Source organism: Xenopus laevis, chromosome 1L (genome assembly GCF_017654675.1).
Source record: "Xenopus laevis strain J_2021 chromosome 1L, Xenopus_laevis_v10.1, whole genome shotgun sequence".
Classification (NCBI taxonomy): Eukaryota; Metazoa; Chordata; class Amphibia; order Anura; family Pipidae; genus Xenopus; species Xenopus laevis.
Window position 1 is genome coordinate 107,358,296 of NC_054371.1, and position 23,090 is coordinate 107,381,385.

Consider the following 23,090-nt stretch of genomic DNA (forward strand, 5'->3'; position numbering starts at 1 on the left):
TCTTATAGCAGCCCCTCTGGCATTTACAACATTCTATGGTTTACCAGTCCAGGCCTGCCTGCATTGGAAGTTTTTATTTTATACTGTAATCAGGGATTTAATATTCATTAGGGTTTACATGAATATATACAGTACTTAGGCATGTTGCAAGTGTAGCATTACATCATAATTTCATAAGCTTGCAAATTGTTCTTAGTTGGTGCAAAAAGGGAAAATTACAGTGGTTTAGGTTTAAAGTTTGAGTCAATGTGCCTTTTTACAGTGAGATTAATCGTTTAGACCTTGGGCTAACAGTGGAGGTCTGGAACAAAGGATTGATCTGGGACACCATGGTGGGAACAGTATGGATCCCTTTAAGGACTATCCGACAATCTAATGAGGTAATCTGCTTTGCCATTCTTTCAATTTAGGGTATAGACATGAACTGATATGGTTGTAAAGGGGAAGTTTGGTTTTGGTTCTAAGTTATGTTAATTGACCTTTTAAATTGTTACTATTAATTTTCCTATTCAGGATTTCTTCTATTGATCCAGTCTTTCATTCAAACCTCTGCCTGGTCATTAGTGTAAATTGGATCCTAGCAATCGGATAGCTTCTGAAATTTCAAATTTGTAAACTGCTGAACAGAAATTCAAGAAACACAAAAAATAAGACATTTCAGATTGTCTAAATCATACTGCACTTCCCATTTAGAAGGCTTAGAGGGCTTCAGGCTGTGGCATAAAGTGTTTCTGGTCAGTTTGCTGTTTGTAGTTTTACCAGTATGCTGTGTCTATTCAACAGTGAGCAGACACAGAGTAGAATAGCTAAGTGAAGGAAGAAACATCAAATGGATATTTATGGAACATAAAATTAGAGCTTGACAAGGCATAGATTATTGTTAATACCTGCATCATGGCAAGTAGAATTAGCTCGGGGCCAAGCCGGCCAGGTGCCCTAGGCTACCTGGCCGGCCATGCCTCCTTGCGTGCACTGGTGCGTGAGTCCATGCGCAGGAGCGGATAGTCGCGAGTGTGCATACAGGGGATAAGCATGGGCGTGCAAATAGACGTGCGCACACACTCCCTCTCAGCCGGCTTCATTGCAGAGAGATGCGACCAGACTAGGGGTAGAAGAAAGAGAATGTACGTGCACAACACCTCTAGGCATGTGCTTACTCTGCTAAACCCTAGTTCCAGCACTGAGTAGAATGTACATCTCCAGTACCCAACTAATACAACTGAATTCGTTCAGATCTGGATCTACCAGCAGACCTTTAGTTGGTGATCAGTAGATCTCAAGACACTGTCAACAAACAGCTTGTCTAAGGGTAGAAATACACGGGCGATTTTAAGTGCGATAGCTTCCATTCTGATGCGCTGAGATGAATCGCAGGCATCACACTGGATGCGCTGAATCTAAGGTAAGTAATAGGAATGTCGGTGTTGGTGTCGATGCGTGTCATCTCAGCGCGTCGTAATGGTAGCTATCAAACTTAAAATCGTCCATGTAGTTCTACTCTAAATTACCCATTGATTGCATGCTTTATTTCAGATATTTATGTTGAGGTTACATAAGAAATAGATGTTTATTAAATATAGCTATATAAATTTTCTCATAAATCAATATAATATTTAAAGGGATTCTGTCATGATTTTATGATGTATTTTAAATTATACTGTTTACACTGCAAATAATTCACTCTACAATATAAAATTTAATTCCTGAACCAGCAAATATTGGTGTGTAGGCAGCCATCTCAGGTCATTTTGCATGGTCACGTGCTTTCAGAATGAGCCAGCACTTTAGGATGGAACTGCTTTCTGGCAGGCTGTTGTTTCTCCTACTCAATGTAAATGATTGTGACGCAGTTGGACCTGGATTTTACTATTGAGTGCTGTTCTTAGATCTACCAACCAGCTTTGTTATCTGGTTAGGGAGCTGCTACCTCGTTACCTTCCCATTGTTCTGTTGTTAGCCTGCTGGGGGAAGGGATGATATCACTCCAACTTGCAGTACAGCAGTAAAGAATGACTGAAGTTTATCAGAGCACAAGTCACATGACTTGGGGCAGCAGGGAAACTCACACTATGTCTAGTCCCATGTCAGATTTCAAATACCAGATGAATGCAGGTGCTGCCAACTTAATTTCTTATTTCTTTCAGTGTCTCTCTTAAGCATTTCTACATTTGTCATTTAGACTCTCACCAAATTAAAGTTGTGGTTTTTATTTATATTTATTTATATTTTTATTAATCCTATCTGCCATCAATATTAATTTGGATTCTACAGAATCCTGAAAGACTTCCATCGCACTACTCCTGTAGTGCACTGGATTGAATTGTGACGTCTTTTTGATTTTATCAAATTCATTTTTAGTTATTCCTTCCTTATTTTGAATGAATTCATTATTTTCTTGTTGCAACATTTCTAGGCAATTAATTGTTACTTCCTCCCTAAAAGTAAATTGTGTTCTATCATTTATATCACTCTCATCTAACATTTCATATACATTAAAATCATTAGACATTTCGGGGCACATTTACTTAGCTCGAGTGAAGGAATAGAATAAAAAATACTTCGAATTTCGAAGTATTTTTGTGGCTACTTCGACCATCGACTATGACTACGTATCAAACGATTCAAACTAAAAATCGTTCGACTATTTGACCATTCGATAGTCGAAGTACTGTCTCTTTAAAAAAAACTTTGACCACCCCATAGGCTTTCTAGCCAATTTCTGATCGAAGGAAAAACGTTCGATCGATGGATTAAAATCCTTCAAATTGTTCGATTCGAAGGATTTAATCATTCGAGTGGAGTTTACGGGCGCCATCTTCTTCTCTTCGGTAATCTTCAGAATGAGACCAGTGTAGCGGCGCATGTGCAGTTGGAGCAATTTTCTGTTTCGCGACAAGTGTGCATGCGCCGAACTCACAAAACTTGCCGAAGCGCCGATTTAATTTCGAAGATTACCTAAGCAGCTGAAGATGGCGCCCGTGAACTCATCTGTACAGAATCTGCATGAAGGGATAAGAAAAGAGTTAGGGGCATTTGCCGGGGGGGGGGCAGCTTGGCTGGGGGGGAGGGTCTATTTAGGGTAGGGGGTAGGGTTTTTTTTTATTAAGGGTTTGTTTCTTCTTTAAAGCAAGCTCCATTGTTGTAACCTGTGTTGATAAAAACATTAAATGATGCAATATAGCTATTTGGCTTACAATTTCTCAGTCTTCAGCTGATCTGTACTCATTTTTGATTTTTAAATTCATTTTTTATGCTATAAATGTTTTCTTCATCATTAAAGCAAAAGCCATTACATGATTTATTTTGTCTTATTAAAAAAGTCTTTGTGTGGGTGGCATAAGCGGGTCCAGGCAGATGGCATATTAAGACCAGAATACCTAAAGTTGTAAGCATAGACAGGAAACATGCAGTAGAAAACCATTTTTTTCATTAGAAGTTAGACTAGAAGTTTAATTAGATGTTAAATTAATTTTTACAAATTAAAATGTTCTGTTGGTTTCCAGTTAACTATTTACTTCTAGACTATCAATCTCAATTATGATAGGGCAGCAGGCCAAGTGCAAAGAAGAGTTGCCTTTTTTTAAGCATCTTTCATACTCTGAGATGTAGCTATTTGCAGTCATAGGGGTAGATTTATCAAAGAGGGAAGTTAGAGATCTCCACTGTCCGCAGAGTGAAATACCACCTCTCTCCATTCATTTCTATGGGATTTATAAAGGCGTATTTATCAAATGGTTAACTTTCACTATCACTCTTTGATAAATACGCCTTTAAATATCCTATAGACATGAATGGAGAGAGGCAGTATTTCACTCTGTGGACTGTGGAGATCTTTAACTTCACTCTTTGATACATCTACCCCATAGTTTGGAGCTCAAAGAACTGTGGCTCACATTGAATATCCATCCTTTGTACTTTCTACCTGCTGATGATTGTGCTCTGCAACTTGTGCTGGATTTTAATAACAGAGACAAATTACTTATCCCACAGGCACAAGTATCTGTGGATTAATCTTAATGGGATAATGTTGCACCCCTTGCACTTGTGCCTGTGGGGTTGGTTTAACAGCTCCTGTGTTTTTTGCTTTCTTCTTATCCATTCCTTTGTTTTTGCTACTATATTTTTTTGATATCTTTCTCTCCTTTATTACCTTTTCCCCACCCTTCATAAAGTGATGCTTATCCTTTTGTTAAATTTTACCATTTTACACATAGGAGGGTCCTGGGGAATGGCTGACACTTGATTCGCAGGTCATAATGACAGACAATGAGATTTGCGGTACCAAAGATCCAACCTTCCACCGCATCTTACTGGACACCAGATTTGAGCTTCCTCTAGGTAAGAAATCTCTCGGCAAGAAGTCAAACTGTTGTTAAGGGACTTTGACCGGTCTACGGAAGTCCAGCACCACCATAAGCAGGAAGAGTGAACTACAGGTGTGCGGAGGTTACAATATATGAAACTAGTCAACCTACCATTGGCTTACTTACTTAAAAAAAACAAAACCCCCAAAATGAATACTTAGGCAACAGTTAGTTTAATTTAGGATTACCCAATGGCACGTACCACTAAAAAAGTATAATACTTTGAAAATGGTTTATTTGCATGAAGCAGGGCTTTATATGAGCTGTTTTATGCAATATATTTTTACAGACACCTACATTGTTTTGGGGTATTGTTTTGCTTTAACTTTATTACAGTGAGGAACCATGGCTAGTCAATAGGACACCATTGCTGACATGCTAGACTAAAATATAAGGACTTGTTTATGTCAGCAAGTGCTATCTCATTCCTTGAGATAAAGACCTAAAAAACACCCAAAATTGTGTATTAAAAGTTGACTAGCATGATTTCCAAATGTTCAGCGAGAGAGTGGGCATGCTTCCCATTCTATAGATGCACTTTTATGCATTATATGAATTCTTTAGATGCAAGTGTGCTGCACCTGTTGATGCAGGGCACTAAGGTAACCATGGAACTACTAATTGGTCCAGAGGTGGTGTTAACTTCAGGGTTCCTCTATTTCAATATGTGCAACTATGTTTAATTCAGAATGAGAGGAGCCAAGACCAAGTATATTAAAGTAAAAGAAGCACATTATGAAGCATGTACTGTTAATGAATGGGGTGTTAAACCAATTGACTGTAAACCATATATATCATATATCGCAAGCTTCCACCTACTCTTCTGATACCTATTTCTGTTTGTTGTGCTGATTAAATAGACCTCTAGTAAATACTGTAGTTCCTCTATGTTTATTAACAAATAAACGGTGTCTCTGCTGCATAGAACAAACCGTAAGTTTTGCAAGATAGATGTCCCTAGGTCCAAATACTGTAGGTTATCTGGCCTGTTAAGAGAATCCAAAACTCCAGAATTTGTATAATGATATGCTAGCTTGACAAAGAGCCGTGCGAGGCTCGAAACGTTGCTATGCTGCCCTGCTGTTTGTAAATAAAGGCAATTTTTACTTTATCCTGGAGTGCTGCCCATCTCTTCTCTGATTCCTGTTAAGAGAATCCGAAACTCCAAACAGCACCCAGCATCAAATGAGAACAAAACAGATGGTTTGTGGTTTTATTATTATTATTTTTTTAACTTAGATATACCAGAAGAAGAAGCTCGATATTGGGCAAAGAAGCTTGAGCAACTTAATGCAATGAGGGACCAGGATGATGTAAGTGGTTTTAATAGTTTAACCTTATTGCAGAATTTCAAAACAACCTTATGCAGTGTTGAGTTTATATGAAGTACCACCTGAGACTTGGCTACAAATTATCAGCAATTAGCACAAGCACAATTATTGGTTTATCTAAGTTGTCTCTAAGTAGAGAGATTTGACTGCAGAATAATGAGAGAATAGTCTTTCTATGCTCCTGCTGTGCTATTTAATATTAGCTAACATGAAACATGAAATATGTCTGGATATTTCTGGGTAGGCTTTAAACAGTGTTAAACTGCTTCTTGTATTTGGTAATCTTTCTTTCTTTTTTTTTTTTTTTTTCATGTAAATGTTTTTATTGAGGGTAATCTTTCTTCATTCATTGCTCCCTTATACGTCAGTATGTTTTTCAAGAAGAAATTCCAGAGAATCCTCTTCCCGTCCATGGACCTCAATGCTGTAAGTAATGTCAAGTAAATTTCCCAAAAACACTTTGAGAGTATGTGTAAGAGGGTTGGAATGAAAGATGGAGTAAGGTAAGCAGGATGAGATAAAACATGGAATGCCTCATGAGAATGAAAAGCAGTAGATTAAGTAGAGAATAGCAGCTGAACCTGGGCATTCTTGTTTTGTTTTATGCAAAAAATGCTATATTCAGTTGTAATTATTAAACTAGTAACACTGATATCTAGTTGCCATTTTAGAGATGGAATGGAATCAGCTGTTGTTCTGGTGGGGTGACTATTATAGAGTTTTGAAAAGCTTTTGTCCTTTTTGATTTTTTTGAGATTTTTAGTATGTTGTTGCATGTTTTCACTATTGACAGATGATGGATGAGACAGGATATTATGTTTAAGAGAGACGTAGTAGTGATGTAGGATAGTAGGACAAACTGTAATATGAACCATTAGTTGGCAGTTCTTACTGCCCCTATGCATGGAGTCCATATATAAGTCTGAAATATATAAGGCTAACATTGTTCTTATGTTGGTCCGTTTTTCCATTTGTAGGTAACTGGAATTATTTTGGCTGGGGGGAGCAGCCCAGTAAGTATAAGAATAAATACCTGCATAAAAGTATGCCTTATTTTTTAAGCATTGTTTCTCTGCTTTTAGTATTAAGAGCAGACTATTTTGTTTTACATATGTATTAATCTGTAATTGATTGTATCTGCATATTTCATGATGCAAAGTGAGGGAATTTTGCCATTTTTAATTAAGTATTTTTATAAATATCTTTTGCTGGGAAGTTACAGACATCTCAATGGCTACCTAACCTCACAAATGTAAGGCTATTTCTCTTTATTTTGCATCGGTACCATGAAGTAGTTCCAAATTGGGATATACAGTATTTGGTATGGTGGTCTCAAGGACAATGTGGATTAGTGGCCCTGAGAACAGTGTGCAGTTGCACGTGGCTCCCTTCAGTTATAGACGGATTTAGAACTGCTATTTAAAGAAAAAATATTTTCATAGCTGTAGGAAGCTCAGAACCCTACTTCTTACCTACAGGTGCAAATTGCAAATGTATAATAAATATATTAATTGCTGTAACTGTCTGTGCAAATGAAAGAATAGTACCTCTTGGGATTTACTGGTGATGAGAATAAAATGCAGAAGCTAAATAAAAAATGCACTCTTATGTCTGCTCATGTCAGTTTTGTACATATATGTGCTTTTCTATCCAGATGCAGCTATAGTACAGATCTGTTTTTAAACAATACATAAGCAACAATGAGACATTTCAGTACAGAAAATAAACGTGAAATTCATATATAAGGGTAATAATACATGACATCATTTCAATAACTCAGTAAAACAATCTCAACATGCAAGGAATAATACAAACAGTATAAATAACTAGGATTGATTGTTTAATGGGCAGACAGGATGGGCAGCAGTGCTGTACAGATAACAACAGGTAAGAAAAGAGATCAGGCAAGAAAAGATGGAGCGTGATAAATGGGCAGTTAATAGGCAGTTACTTTTCAGGAGATAAAAGATGAAAGAAAAGAAAGGGAAACATAAGGAGGAGCCAACAGCATTAGCTTGTGTGAGCGTGGACTGATACAAAATAACATTACAGCTGAAGGGAAAATAGGGTAGCACTGGGAGGGCACTGTGGCATTGAGTAATGGGCAGGAAACAATCACAGAAGAGAAATACTCTTTGAAAGTCTGTTCCGTAGCTTTCTTGTTTTTTATTGAAATCAGTCTCAGTGGGATACTTACAGCCAAAGGTCCATCTCTGACGTAGACCACTATTTTCAGAGGGCTCATTAACTCTGGCCTTCTGGCTCCATATGTTGCATGGAATGCAGAACCACAGGGAACATAAATGAAGACTCTTGAATATTTCAACAAAATAGAAATTATTTATTATTAGACAAACAATACCTTATACATGAAAATAAATATCAAAGGTAATGCTACCAGTATTATAACAGAGGACAGAATTAACAGGGAGGCTAATACAGAAACATAGGCTGCCAGCATACTGTATGTGCAAACATACCATACTATTTTATCATTTAATTTAGGCATCATAGAGCAACACATTTGCATACATCCCAACTGTCCCGTTTTGAGCAGGACAGTTCCGCTCAACCAGCAGTTCCGGCTTGTTACTGAAATATCCCGACTTTCTGTTTGATCTCCTGCACTGAACAGCCAGAAAATGATACAATGTTTCTAACTTAAAGGGGAACTCTACAAAAACATAACTGTAGCTTTTTGAAAAGTAAACATAATTTCAAGCAACTTTGCAATATCTTTGCAGCATCTAAAAAATATGCCGACTTTTCATGATTTTTAATGGTTTGGAACAGTTCCCTAAGCCTAGCCCTCTGCTCTCCTGCTGATCTTTCTGGCTACTTTGCTGATCTGTCTGACTACTGTTACTTTGTATCAACAACCAGCTGTCCTCAGCCTGCATCCCCCAAACCCCACAATTCCCTGCACACGTGATTTCAATAAGGAACAAAACATCACATTGCAATGCATTGTGGTTTATGTAGTTCCTGCATGTTGTCTGTAAGCATGTGGAAAAGTTGCGACAATTTGTAACATCAGTGTTTTGTCCCTCCTTCCCTGCCAGGATTTCAAATGATGCAGAAAGAGAAGAACTGTTAACCAGCTGGATTTCAGCATAGAAAATGGCATATATTTATTATTATTATTATTTACTTTTGTAACAATTTCAGATATAGGCAAATAAGTAATTGTAACAATTTAACATAAGCAGGTCTCTTGGGGAAACTTTGACTAGCAGCTTAAAGGGCAATTCACTTTCATTAGAAAAACTGTAATAACACATAAAAACCACAGAAATGTGTTCAAACTTTCATAACCTTCCAAATTTTGTAAAATAAACATGGTAATTAGAGGGTATGGCAACAAAAACGGGTGTTGTCAAACAATTTCCGCTGCCGCTACACATGGCAAATCTTTTTGTCCCGCTTTCTATCTCAAGAATTTTGGGAGATATGCATTTGGAATTTATTATTTATTGCATTCATTACTTTCTTTTTATGCACCTCTAATTTTATATTTCACCTAATCTGGTAATTTGAGCCATAACCAATCTGTATAGGTGCAAATTGAGCCCATTTTCCCAGGATGTGTAATTCCCTCTAGGCTGTGTTCAGGTGTACATGACCAGATCCACTTTTGGTTAGGTTTCCAAGTTAGCGGATCCGGGCCCTATTGTGGGTCAAATCAAACTGATCTGTCAGTGGGTCCCATACGTAGGCAAATAAACTGCCCACTTGGCAGCTTTATTCGGAAATAGTTTCAGAAGTAGTTTTAATAAACAAGAGACAAAAATAAAGTTGGGCATAAATGCAAAGATTATCTCATTTGTCCATACAAGCAGATCTTTGCCTGATTTGGCCACCCTGGTGAATCGTAATAGGGGCCTATGCAGCCCTGTTGGAAGAAATGCATCACTGGCCTGATGTGATCCTTGCCTGATGGGATTTTTACACCTGCCACTAAATATCCAGTATAGAAAAATAACACAGCTTGATACCACTTTTGAGTTAACATTCTTTTTGGTGGAAAACTTTTTACATAGCTTTATAAATATGCACTGTTTTAATGTTTTTTTCACTGCTTCTCTCTTTTCACCACTTCCAGATGAGGATCCTGATAGTGCAGTGGATGACCGGGATAGTGATTACCGCAGTGAAACCAGCAACAGTATCCCACCCCCCTACTACTCCACCTCACAGCCAAATGCCTCAGTGCACCAGTACCCGGTACGACAGCAACACAGTTCTCATGGATCATACACCGATTCTGCGCACAGCTATGATATGGACTTTTCTGACCATCGTCCAATCAGGTGCAGACTTACATCCAGTGAATTGTAAATTGAATGCTTACAATTTATATATTAAATCTGATCGTAATAATCTCAATATTGATACACGGAAACAATACTGAACACTCTAAGTTCATTAAAGTTATTATAATCTTTATAATAAACATGCTATGTTTTATATTAATGCTTAATATCACTGTTACAAACCAGTGGAGGGCAGGATGGAGGGGTGTGTGTGACCCCCTCTGACCTGTTTCCTCTCTCCCTGGATGGCAGGCGTTACGATAGCGCAGACTCTGCCACTAACGGGCGCAGTGATGTGGAGTCTGTCTCCGGTTCAAGCCGCCTCACCAGCCGGCAGCACTCTCTGGAGAGCCGGCAGTCCTTAGACCTGTCCGATAGGTGGGTCAGTCCTGGGGTGTCGCAGTGTGGGTGCTGCAGAGTGGCGTGCTCGTGTTATGCACGCATCAGGACAGGCCGGTGCTAATGGGGGACACTCAGTCCTTACATACAATTCATAACACATTGGGAGAAATGTGCCAATTACGACAGTGTATGGATAAATATACCTGGTGCATAAAAACCATTCACTATTCCACAGTAACCTACTTATTCCTTACAAGGATGTCTCAGCTAAGTTGCTCCATTGCAAATAACCAAAAACTGTCTGAATTAGCGCCAAGAAGAAATTATCAGTTTGCTATATTTGATCACATAAAGATAAAAAAAAATGTATACAACACAGAGCAGTCATATAATCAGTTATACTTTCCTATGGGTTCATATCCTACATTTATATTCAGTTAGAGTATTTCACAGTACTTCTAATGCTGGAAGTCAGTTTTAAGCATCTACTATGCTTTCAATATAAAGTATAACTTCTTCACATCATCTCTGAAATACATTTTACATAACTGAAATAATGCATAAAGCCCTTGGATTTAATGTAGGATTGAAGCAGGGAACATGCAGTATACACCGTGAAGAGATTTGAAGCAGTGTGGAAATAATCACCAACATTTTAAATTCATAACTACTTAGCACCACTGGATTTAATGGGTGTAGGACGTGTTTAGTATTGGCCTGTCCTGGGGTGTGCCTCTGTAATTCTGTCTGCATGTGCGCTTAAGGGTGGGTGATCTTGTGTTACGTGGGGATCTTGTTCATGCAGGGTATTTTGTCAGCAGCTTCCTGCTTGGTGTTATGGATCTGGAGAATCTTTTGTGGGTTAGAATATGCAATTCATATGCAGGAGGAGATAGAAAAGAGTTGGAGGTCTAAACCATATATGCACAAGAGGACTAAAACACATAGTAGAGGAAGTGTATAGGGGGTGGAATTTGCTAGGGAAAAATCAATCTCTAATCCAGTGGTCCCCAACCAGTAGCTCGTGAGCAACATGTTGCTCTCCAACCCCTTGGATGTTGCTCCCAGTGGTCTTAAAGCAAGAGCTTATTTTTGTATTCCTGGCTTTCTGGCAAGTTTTGGTTGTGTAAAAACCAGGTGTACTGCCAAACAGAGCCTCAATGTAGGTTGACAATCCACATAGGGGCTACCAAATGGCCAATCCCAGCACTTATTTGGCACCCCAAGAACATTTTTCACACTAGTGTTGCTCCCCAACTCCTTCTACTTCTGAATGTTGCTCACGGGTTCAAAAGGTTGGGGATCCCTGCTCTAATCCAACATGGCAGTGCAAGGTGGTAGATGAGCTTTCACTTTTAAATATTTATAAATTATAGTTTTTAACCCTTTGCACTGGAGCTGTACATACAGTATATGTATGGTAACCATTGTATTGCTTGTGACCATTCATATTATTTATATAGTGACTACATTATCATTATTATGAATTCATATTTAAGCACCAACATATTATGTAGGGTATATACATCAAATGTACAGATTGCATACAGATATAGAATGATGAGGGAGGTAAAGCAAGCCCTGCTCAATAACTTGATGGCTAATCTTTATTATTCCCTGGCTATGCCTGTAAGGTTTTGCTTAAAATGTCTAGTAGTTTGTTTTAATAAGAAACATCTGTTTTCTGCTATGGTCTCTGACTTTCAGCAAATATTGGGTTCTGTAAACTAATAATGTTTGAAAATAACTATATTTACAAGATAATGGTAATCCAGCACCTAATTAGAAACGTACTTAAAGGGATGCTGTCATGGAAAAAAAAGATTTTTTCAAAATGAATCAGTTAATAGTGCTGCTCCAGCAGAATTCTGCACTGAAATCCATTTCTCAAACGAGCAAACAGATTTTTTTATATTCAATTTTGAAATCTGACATGGGGCTAGACATATTGTCAATTTCCCATCTGCCCCAAGTCATGTGACTTGTGCTCTGATAAACTTCAATCACTCTTTACTGCCATACTGCAAGTTAGAGTGATATCACCCCCCTCCCTTTCCCCGCCAGCAGCCAAACAAAAGAACAATGGGAAGGTAACCAGATAACAGCTCCCTAACACAAGATAACAGCTGCCTGGTAGATCTAAGAACAACACTCAATAGTAAAAACCCATGTCTCACTGAGACACATTCAGTTACATTGAGATGGAAAAACAGCAGCCTGCCAGAAAGCATTTCTCTCCTGAAGTGCAGGCACAAGTCACATGACCAGGGGCAGCTGGGAAATTGACAAAATGTCTAGCCCCATGTCAGATTTCAAAATTGAATATAAAAAAATCTGTTTGCTCTTTTGAGAAATGGATTTCAGTGCAGAATTCTGCTGGAGCAGCGCTATTAACTGATTCATTTTGAAAAAAATGTTTTTTCCCATGACAGTATCCCTTTAAGGTGCATGTCAGACTAGTGATGTTTACCAGCATTCTGGTGTTTAATTTGAGGGGGGAAAGATTGGATGCCTCTAGTTCACAGACATATAATTTCCATATAAAAGATCTAAATTTCAATTCCCATGAAACACATAAAGTAATACTGGAATAATTACACTTAGAAGGTCTTTCCATATGTACTAGGTGATTGGAGTGATCTAATTATTATAATACTCTAATGCTTTTGTGGGGACAGGTACTTTTGTGTCAGACAGTTTTCATTTACATGATAGGAAGTAGCATGGACAGTGGCGTAAATACATGTAGCTGGGCTACACAGCAAAATAATCTAGAGGTTGCCCTGTTTTACCAATATATGTTGAGATTGCTCATTAATTAGGGCCTCATGGGGCCCATATACCTCCTGTTCCCCCCTGCAGTCACAGAGTCATGGATGGTCTCAGGCATTTCTCTGCCAGCTACAAATACACTGTTGGAAAAGTTCCCGTTGTGCCATTAGCCTCAGACCCTTTGAATTAGTTTGTACTTGTACAGCATAGCTTGTACAGTGTATAAACATTTAGTTTTAGTAATCTTACCATTGGATGACTGCATTTGTCACCTTTTGATTTAAATGTAATTGGAAACATAGTTTTACTATAAAAATATTAACATTAGACTGTGAATCTGATGACTAAATCACCCAGAAGAAGATATTTTGGTTATAATTTGTGTACTGGGAATTAGTAACATCAAATTAGGAGGTAAAATGATGTTAACCCTACTTATATCATGCTTTTATTCATGCACTCTGGTTCTGTAGCCCCACTGGAAGTAGTCGATATGCTTCATCAGGGGAGATCAGTCGTGGCTCCTCACAACTCAGTGATGATTTTGACCCAGACGATGACAGCTTGCAGGGTTCAGAAATAGAGGAAGAAAGGGATAGAGACTCTTATCACTCCTGTCATAGTTCTGTCAGCTGCAGCAAAGACTCGCCAAATTCGGAAGGAGAGGAGGAGCCTGAAGTTTATAGTGAAGATGAGGAAGAGTATCCTGACAGTAGGGGGCAGCTCTCTGACCAGGAGCTGTATGATGATGAACAACTTGAGGAAGAGAAAAAAAGAGGAATATTAGCTTATGGGAAGGAGGACTCCATCTATCAATCATTGGAAGCTGAGGAGAAGGAACCCCTTGAGATACCATTGGAGAAGGACAGGACACCAGAAGCTGTGCCCGAGGAGGTAGTAGAGCCAATAGTGCCAACAGTGCCAACAATTCCGTCTCCTCAAGTTGCAGACAGGTGGGTGTCAAGTTAGCTCGCTACTTTGTGTAATAATACCCTTATGTATATTCTTTCTGAAACGTCATGATTACCTTTATTGAAGCTGTGTAGTATACCGTATACACCAATACAACTTTTATAAAAATGCTACTGTTTCAAAATAATTTTGAAAAGGAAAATATTACTAAATACTTAGGGGCCGATTTACTAACTTCGAGTGAAGGATTCGAAGTAAAAAAACGTCGAATTTCGAGTAGTTTTTTATGCTCCTCGACTATCGAATTGGCGTAAATTCGCCTGAGTAGAATAATTCGAATAGATCGAGCGCAAAAACGCTGCGACTATTCGCCCATTCGATAGTCGAATTACTGTCTCTTTTAAAAATACTTCGACTGCCTACTTCGCCACGTAAAACCTACCGAATTGCTTTAAAAGCCTATGGGAAAGTCCCATAGGCTTGTTTTCCAAGTTTTTGATCGAATAAAAAGGCATTTGATTGAATGAAAATCCTTCGAGCAAATATTCGATCGAGCGCCTATTCGCCTGGCGAATATTCTCCAATTCGACTATTCGCCAGCGCGTAAATTCGCCCGAATTGCCTATTCGATTCTATTCGATTCTATTCCCCAGTCGAATTTCGAGGGATTTAACCCCTCGAAATTCGACCCTTGATGAATTTGCCCCTTAGTATTTCATAAAAAAATATACTGTATAAGTACTTCTACCACCTTTATAAGCACAGTCTGCCATTTCCCATTTGGGCTTTGATGCTAATGACTCATTTTTCCAGAGACAATTGTATTTTTCCCATGCTGTATGTTTGTGCATATGCTGTGCAAGAATTCTGCACTAATGGACACAGCATTGGCATATACATGTCAACAATAAAACAATAATAAAATGGTGTGTTTTTGAAGTATTCAGCTCATCGGGACATTTCATATACAGTACCAACTAAGTGGTCCATTTATAAGCCTATAGCCTGTTAACACTAGCTAACACATTTCACTCCATCTTCCACATCTTGTGAGCTAATAAAACATATTCTAACTTGATGTTCTGCAAGTCAATTTAGTTTATGTGGCTTTATTTCAGTGTAGTTCACTTTATTGAATTGTATTACTGTTACAAGAGTTCCAATCATGGGGCAGTTAGAAATTCTATTCAACACATTTTTAAATGCTGTTATTTCATATAGCAGTTTTTTATAATATGGATAGATAAATGATGGGATTCAAAAGTAGGGTCATTTCATTTTAACCAGGGTCAGATGGGGCAGAGGGGGCACTGGGTATAAACCAAGTGGGCTCCATCCCTCATGAGCCCGACTGATGCAGACCTGCCCCCCCCCCACCAGGGCCAAGTTTTAAGGAGGAGAAGGAGACAGTATAAGCTACGGAAGGGCTGGCTGGCAGTGCTTTGGCAGGGTTGGAAGGAGTGAGCATGCAGCCTGGTGGCACATTGGGAGTAGGGGGCAGATATGCACAAGGGATTTTGCCATGGTTTTAGGTGGAGTGGGCCCTTAAAATTGGGTCCTGGTGGGCTCGGACCCAACCAGTCTGAACCTGATTTTAACCAATTGTTGAACTTTGGTGAAAGTGTGTAAATACATTTTTTTTCTACAGTTACAGAGAAGAAGAGCCTGGAATGTCCAGGGCAAAATCTAATTGGTTAAGAGCATTCAACAAGGTGTGCCTGCAGCTCCAAGAGGTATGTCAGTAAGGAGATTCTTGCAATAATTGTTATCTATTGCTATATGATGACATATTTTTTTTAATTTAAGGTTTCAAACTGTTTGAATTCGAACTTACATCTCCTTATGTTTCGACAAAATTCAGAATTTTGGGGTCTGTCTATTATTAACCCTGATGAAATAGTACTCTATTACATTTCTAATACAGCTACACGGTGTTACACTTTATCTTGCATAGAATATTTAAAACATTATATCCCATCAGAATCCCTAAAGAAATTCTATTTATCCTAATACTGAAAAAGTCAGTTGTAAAGTTATATCTAATTTGTGTGTTCAGAATGCACATTAATACACATGCTGTTCACTAAAAATCTTACATGCATGCACTCTTAGGATTATTGTACATTGATTTAAATCATTACACCTTTTCAGGTATTTTTAGGCTTTATTTTTGCATGTTGACATTTTGTGTTGTCTTTCTTTTTTTTTTTGCATTTCTGTTCAGCACCATATTTGTCATTTTATGTTTGTTTTTATTTGTTTTTGTTTACATTTTCTGGTTACTTTTATGCTTTTGTGTCATTTTTATGTTTTTGATTCAGAGAGGCTCCCCCACTCAGTCCCCTCCTTGCACACACTTTCTTCCCAAACATTCCTCAGTCCTGTGGGCAGACACCCAAGATGTCGAGAGCAGGTAGGTGGGGAATGTGCTATTTTGCTCTCTTTCCACCTGATCACTGTTTTCATGGAAATATAATGCAGTATTGTCCAACTTTTTCAGTGTAGTGGACTGATTATACCATATACTGCCATAATGGATAATAAAATATTATGGTTCAGATTAAATTTGTGAGAAAAGCTTATTTCCTAATTCAGTTCCAGATCAATGAAATGTCACCGTTTATCACATAAATACTGGAATTGAATTAGGAGAAAAGTATTTCTCATAAAATTGAATATTGGCTTTAAGTTGTCACATGATAAACCATAAAATAATGTTTAAGAATTGATTTGAATCTGCCCCAATGTGTGAAAATGTACTGTATTTCTGTAGTGCAGTGAAATGCTAAGGCACATTCCCATGGTACTTGACTAGAGAAAATACAACTAATAATTTGTATTTCTGTCTTTATCTGATTCAATAAAACCAGGGTTCTCCCAGTTTAGCTGTATGGTGTTATTTTTATCCAGTGTACGGAAACAATTTTGTTTTTTGTAGAATCAGTCAGAGAAATGTATGTAAATTAAACTGTGCATAACCAGCTTGCCAGCCACCCCTTGCCAAACCTTTCTGATTGCAATCCCTTCAAAGGACTGATTGTTTCTTCAGAATTTTTCTTTTCAGAAGGCAAGGCATTGGCATGAAAAAGAGCAAGCAATGTATGAGATATGGATTGCATATGGATTAAGTCACAAGCGAGACAGTGGAGAACATATCGTTCAATGCCTTTGCTACATCTGTATAATGACTGGCTAATTTAGGTTTATTCTATAGCACTTGAAATAGGGCACAGCATGCATCTGTATTACTACATTAGTTATGCTGCTTGTTGGCTTTACATGTTTAATTTTAAAATTGGACATGGAGATACTGCAGGGTGGAAATGAATACCATTTATGGATGCTTCTTTCTATGTGTTATATTCAACAGTACTGACTGTTCATTTTGAGCCAGAGCTAGCAAAAAGGATAGAAGGATGGGAGAATTTTTAAGAGTTCTAAATAAAACTGAAACATACTCTATTTTGTTAGTTTGTTTAAAGGAAAGCCAAGATGAGTTTAGGTAATTTATTAATACATTTAGGGGCAGAGTTACTAAGCTCGAGTAAGTAATTTGAATAACAAAATATTCGAATTTCGATGTAATTTTTTGGGTACTACGACCATAGAATTGGTCAAATTCGATCGAATCGAATGATTCAAACGATTCTAAGTAAAAATCGTTCCACTATTCGACCATCCGATAATCAAAGTACTGTCTCTTTAAAAAAAACTTTGACTTCATACTTTGCCACTTTAAACCTTCCCGAAGTCCAATGTTAGCCTATGTGAACTTTCCCCAGCACTTTTCTAAGCTTTTTGTGATTGAACAAAAATCCTTCCATCGATCGCTTAAAATCGTTGAATTCGATCAAAGTTTTTGCGGTAAAATCCTTCGAATTTGATATTCGAATTCAAAGGATTTTACTTCGAGGGTTTACTAACCCTCGAAATTCGACCCTTGAAAAATCTGCCCCTTAAAGACTATGAAACTATGAGCCATGCAGCTTTATGAGACCATAAAAACAGTTTATATATCGAGCCACAAATAAGACCTATACCACCAGTCATCGGCATTCTGAACAGTACCATGAGGACATGCAGCAGTTAAGAATTGGAATAATAATTCATATGATCTTTTTTAAGTCAACTCATATTAAATAATCAGGTTTGTTTAAAGAAAGCACTCTAAAAAGAATTAGATTACTGAATAAGTTACAGAACACAAAAATTCATACATTATAGAAATTATACGGAAGGTAAAGGAATACACAGCAATAGAAAAAAAATCATAAAACCATTATTCACTGCAGAAACATTGGGCATGGAATTATCCAGTAATTTAATGTTAAGTATAATTGTTATGATCTCAAACAGCATCCGGTGTGAATAAAATGCAATACTCCTCCAACTCATGCTATGAATTAGCCATTTCACCTATGTTATACAGTATAAGCCTTTATAATGTGTAAGAGAGGCCCTTGACAAAGTCTTATCTCCAAACTACGATTTGGCATAATTTACTAAAAATCTGAACTAAAAGTCTAGACAAAATCACCGGACAATTTGAATCGTACAGCTTTTTCGAATTGATGTGATTGAAAATCACAATTTTTTTTCGAATGAAAACCAGCGTCAAACATCCCAAAACCCTTGAAAATCATGAAGGCAAAAACATCTTCCGATTGTAAAAGGGACATCTGCTATTAATATTTACATGACTTTGACAGGTTTTAGCTGGAGTATTTTCGGATTTGGGTTTGAAGCAGCTTTGGTGCATAATAAATAGTTACATAGTTAAATTGGGTTGAAAAAAGACAAAGTCCATCAAGTTCAATCCCTCCAAATGAAAACCCAGCATCTATACACACACCCCTCCCTATTTTCATATAAATTATATATACCCATACCTATACTAACTATAGAGTTTAATATCACAATAGCCTTTGATATTATGTCTGTCTAAAAAAATCATCCAAGCCATTCTTAAAGGCATTAACTGAATCAGTCATCACAACATCACCCGGCAGTGCATTCCACAACCTCACTGTCCTGACTGAAGAACCACCTACGTTGCTTCAAATTAAATTTCTTTTCCTCTAGTCTAAAGGGGTGGTCTCTGGTACTGTGATCCACGGTAAAAAGGTCCCCCGCTATTTGTCTATAATGTCCTCTAATGTACTTGTAAAGTGTAATCATGTCCCCTCGCAAGCGCCTTTTTTCCAGAGAAAACAACCCCAACCTTGACAGTCTACCCTCATAATTTAAGTCTTCCGTCATTCTAACCAATTTGGTTGCACATCTCTGCACTCTCTCCAGCTCATTTATATCCCTCTTAAAGGGGAAGGAAACCTAGTCAGCGCAAACCCCCTCTCTTGAAAAACTTGACCAGAAAGATTTGAGATTTAATAAATAGGCCCCTAAATGAGCATTATACATTTTTGATCAAATCTAGTCTAGTCTAGTCTGCAGTGCCATACCGTACCATATCCTACCTTACCTAAGTTCAGTACAGTACTTTAGTCTATAACTACTGTTGGTACTGTAATGCAAGTAGTAGTAGTAGCAGCATATATTGTATTATAAGATTCTTTTTTATAAGATATATTGTATTAGAAGTTTAATTTACAGTATGTCCTACATTTAAGCAGCATCCAGTACAGGGATTTTGTAAGTGGTGCGGGTCCACCCCTTCATAGCTACTGTACGTTACTGTTAATATGAGACAGGTTTAATGAGTACGTTGCAAGTTGCAATTTTGGTGTTATCTTGGGTGATGTCATGTATTAGAAATTATGTAGTAAAATAATAGATTAACATACTGATTAGATATGAGTAGTGAAGGAATGGACAAAATTAAAATTAACAAAAGTTATATATATATATAGTATGATAGTAGATAAAAAAATCACTCTGTACTATAAGAACAAATATGTGCCACTTTATTTCACAGGCACGAGGTGAAGGGAGTGGGGAGTCCAAATCCCTCTGGTTTAAGGATGGGTAAGTAGCATTTTTAGAGTGTACAGTTTAATAATGCAGCACACTATACCAGGTTGAATATGTGTTTGTTCATGTTATACTTTGTCTTTCTGTGTATCTATCTATCTATCTATCTATTATCTATCTATCTATCTATTTATCTATCGCTTTTTATAGTTATCTCTAACTGTCTATGTCCATATTCTCTCATAGGCCAGCTGGTGGTCTTATAATTATAGACAGTATGCCAGACATCAGAAAGAGGAAACCCATCCCTTTGGTCAGTGACCTGGTAAGTTTGCTCTTGGTATATCTAATATAAGTAATTAAAAAAAAAATCTTCATAGTCATTTAGCTTTTGGTATTGAAGCCTATTAACATGCTAAACAACATTTGGTTGCAAAATAATCAACAGCATCTCTCTGATGGCTTCTCATATTAGTCAAATCCAGTCAGGATTAAAAAGATTTGCTAATCTGAGACTGAAAGCATGATATGGTGTGGGAATAGATTCACCTAGCACACTGGGTATCTAGCGGATGCTGGGCCACAGAAATATATTGTAGTAAAAACTGCAAATTAGTCTTCAACTTTGGTTTGGTTTTCTTTTGAGTTGTTGCCAAATCCCAAAATTATTATTCTGTACTTCCCTAATAAATTTGGGGAGATATGGTGTTTTTTGGTAAAAATGGACCTATACAGAGTAAACACTGTGTGTGCCAGCCATAATGCCATCCTGTAAAAAAAAAAAAAAACGGTAGCTAAACTGTATATATGATTTTTCTAGAATACAAATAATAATGTTTTCTATAATAATAATGGTAGCTTGAGGAAAGGCTGATGTCGGCCTGAAACGTCGCTGTATTTCTGTCTTGCTAAAGCCATTTTTCTAATAAAGGCTTTTTAAGGAATCTGACTGGATGTGTGGTGCTGTCTACCTGGGAATTCTGTGCCAGCCATAATGCCATCCTGTAAAAAAAAAAAAAAAAAAACGGTAGCTAAACTGTATATATGATTTTTCTAGAATACAAATAATAATGTTTTCTATAATAATAAAAGTGTTTTTTTTATCATAGTATTCAAAGTATTTCCTATAGTAGTTTTGTAATAGATGCCCATGGGCATTCTGCAAAGCACAAATGAATAAAAGTACAAAAACAACCAGGTGGCAATAAATATAAATCAGCACACCAATTTCTGATCATTCCTAGTGATGGGCGAAATCATTCACCAGGCATGGATTCGTGGGTGACGGCGAATACTTTTGCGAAATCGCTGTGAAAATTCACAGTGGGAAAATTTGCTGCAACACAAATCCGTCAAAATTGTCGCAGGTCAAAATTATTCAGACGCCCATTGACTTTTATGTGGTTTGGACAAAAAAATCGTGTGTATAAAAATTGTCGCTTATGTCAAAATTGGCACGCGTCAAAGTAATTTTGACACCCATTGACTTCAATGCGTCTCGCAAATTTTTTTTGGTTTCGCAAATTTTTTATGAGTTTTGCGAATTTCTCTGCGAAGTAAAATGGGACAGATTCACCTATCATTAATCATTCCTGCTTCCCTTATTGGTTAAGATCCTTCTTCTTATAGTGTTCCAGTTCAATGAATGGAATGCAGCTCTCTAAATGTGTGGGGAAAGTTACCTTTTTCATACATCTGGATAACCAGTATTATTAATTTACCATTCCACTTACTGTTTGATACTGGATAGATATGAATGTTTCCAAATACAAGATATTAATTGTATTGATCTCTTTGATGACAATGTTCTAATCATTGTGTTCCATTTAATGCTTCCTTTAATCTTCCAAGGCAATGGTAAGTAGAGGATGACTTTGTAACCATTTTCTCGTGTTCCCAACAATGGCTGTTTATATGAAACGTCATATAAATTATTTTTTTTAATTCACAAAAGAATAAATACAGCAACCAATCAGCAGGCAGCATTTACTGATATTGATAGCTTAACAACATTATATGGGTGGGCAGGGGTTAGTTTTTTTACAGTTGGAAAAATTTAGCTACCTGTGGGCGATATGCTCTGCATAGAGACAGGCCAGATCTATGGATCTGCATTTTTACTGTATATTCCCCTTCCAAGCAAAAAATGGCCAACGTCCACAACAAAAAGATAAAAAAGTTCTATTCCTGAAAGATCAGTAAGAAGTTTGATAAGTCTTGAGTAGTATTATTTTTCTTTTAAAACTAGAAATTGAAGATACATAAATGGGACCTGTTATCCTGACTTCTCTGGACCTGAGGTTTTCTGGATAACAGATCTTTCCATAATTTAGATCTTCATTAAGGGGCACATTTACTAAGGGTCAAGTATCGAGGGTTAATAAACCCTCGAATTCGACCATCGACGTAAAATCCTACGAATTTGAATATCGAATTCGAAGGATTTACCGCAAATCCTACGTTCGAACGGTCGAAGGAAAAATAGTTTGATTCGAAAGACACAGTACTTCGACTATGGAATGGTCGCATAGTTGAACGGTTTTTACTTCGAATGGTTCGAATCGAAGTCGTAGTCGAAGGTCATAGTAGCCTATTCGATGGTCGAAGTACCCCAAAAATAACTTCGAAATTCAAAGTTTTTTTACTTCGAATCCTTCACTCGGAGCTTAGTAAATGTGCTCCCTAGTCTACTAGAAAATCATTAAAACATTAAATAAACCCAACAGGCTGGGTTTGCTTCCAATAAGGATTAAGTATATCTTAGTTTGGAACAAGTACAAGGTACTGTTTTATTATTACAGAGAAAAAGGAAATATTGTTTAAAAATTTGGTTTATTTGGACAAAACTATGTCTATGGGAGATGATTCTGTAATTCAGAGCTCTCTGGATAATGGGTTTCCAGATAAGGGATCCTATACCTGTACAAAAATGCTGGGTTATTTTCATCAAGGTATAATCAGCATGCCCATGACCTAGTAAAACCCTACCCTACAGGCAAATATGGAGTCTATGGCAGATAGCAATTTCGTAATTCTGAGCTTTCTGGATAACTGATTTCAAGATAAGGGATCCCATAACTGTACAAAAATGTTTGGTCATATTCTTCAAGGTATATTCAGCTTGTCCA

General features: G+C 37.3%; 1 protein-coding gene across 9 annotated transcripts in view; it reads left to right on the forward strand.

Annotated features, from left to right (window-relative positions):
- Window positions 1-23,090, forward strand: part of LOC108712370 (protein unc-13 homolog A) — a 68,281-nt gene that overhangs the window by 18,456 nt on the left and 26,735 nt on the right. For 6 of the 9 annotated variants that reach the window (XM_041561602.1, XM_041561612.1, XM_041561606.1 and 3 more), the window contains exons 4-15: window positions 263-380; window positions 4,215-4,338; window positions 5,604-5,677; window positions 6,064-6,121; window positions 6,673-6,708; window positions 9,798-10,005; window positions 10,261-10,386; window positions 13,596-14,075; window positions 15,683-15,767; window positions 19,967-20,016; window positions 20,209-20,287; window positions 21,814-21,819. In XM_041561602.1, the coding sequence (XP_041417536.1) occupies window positions 263-380; window positions 4,215-4,338; window positions 5,604-5,677; window positions 6,064-6,121; window positions 6,673-6,708; window positions 9,798-10,005; window positions 10,261-10,386; window positions 13,596-14,075; window positions 15,683-15,767; window positions 19,967-20,016; window positions 20,209-20,287; window positions 21,814-21,819 (1,444 nt within the window). The remainder of the gene's footprint in view (window positions 1-262; window positions 381-4,214; window positions 4,339-5,603; window positions 5,678-6,063; window positions 6,122-6,672; window positions 6,709-9,797; window positions 10,006-10,260; window positions 10,387-13,595; window positions 14,076-15,682; window positions 15,768-19,966; window positions 20,017-20,208; window positions 20,288-21,813; window positions 21,820-23,090) is intronic. The other 3 variants (XM_041561625.1, XM_041561642.1, XM_041561643.1) reach the window with 1 other exon arrangement.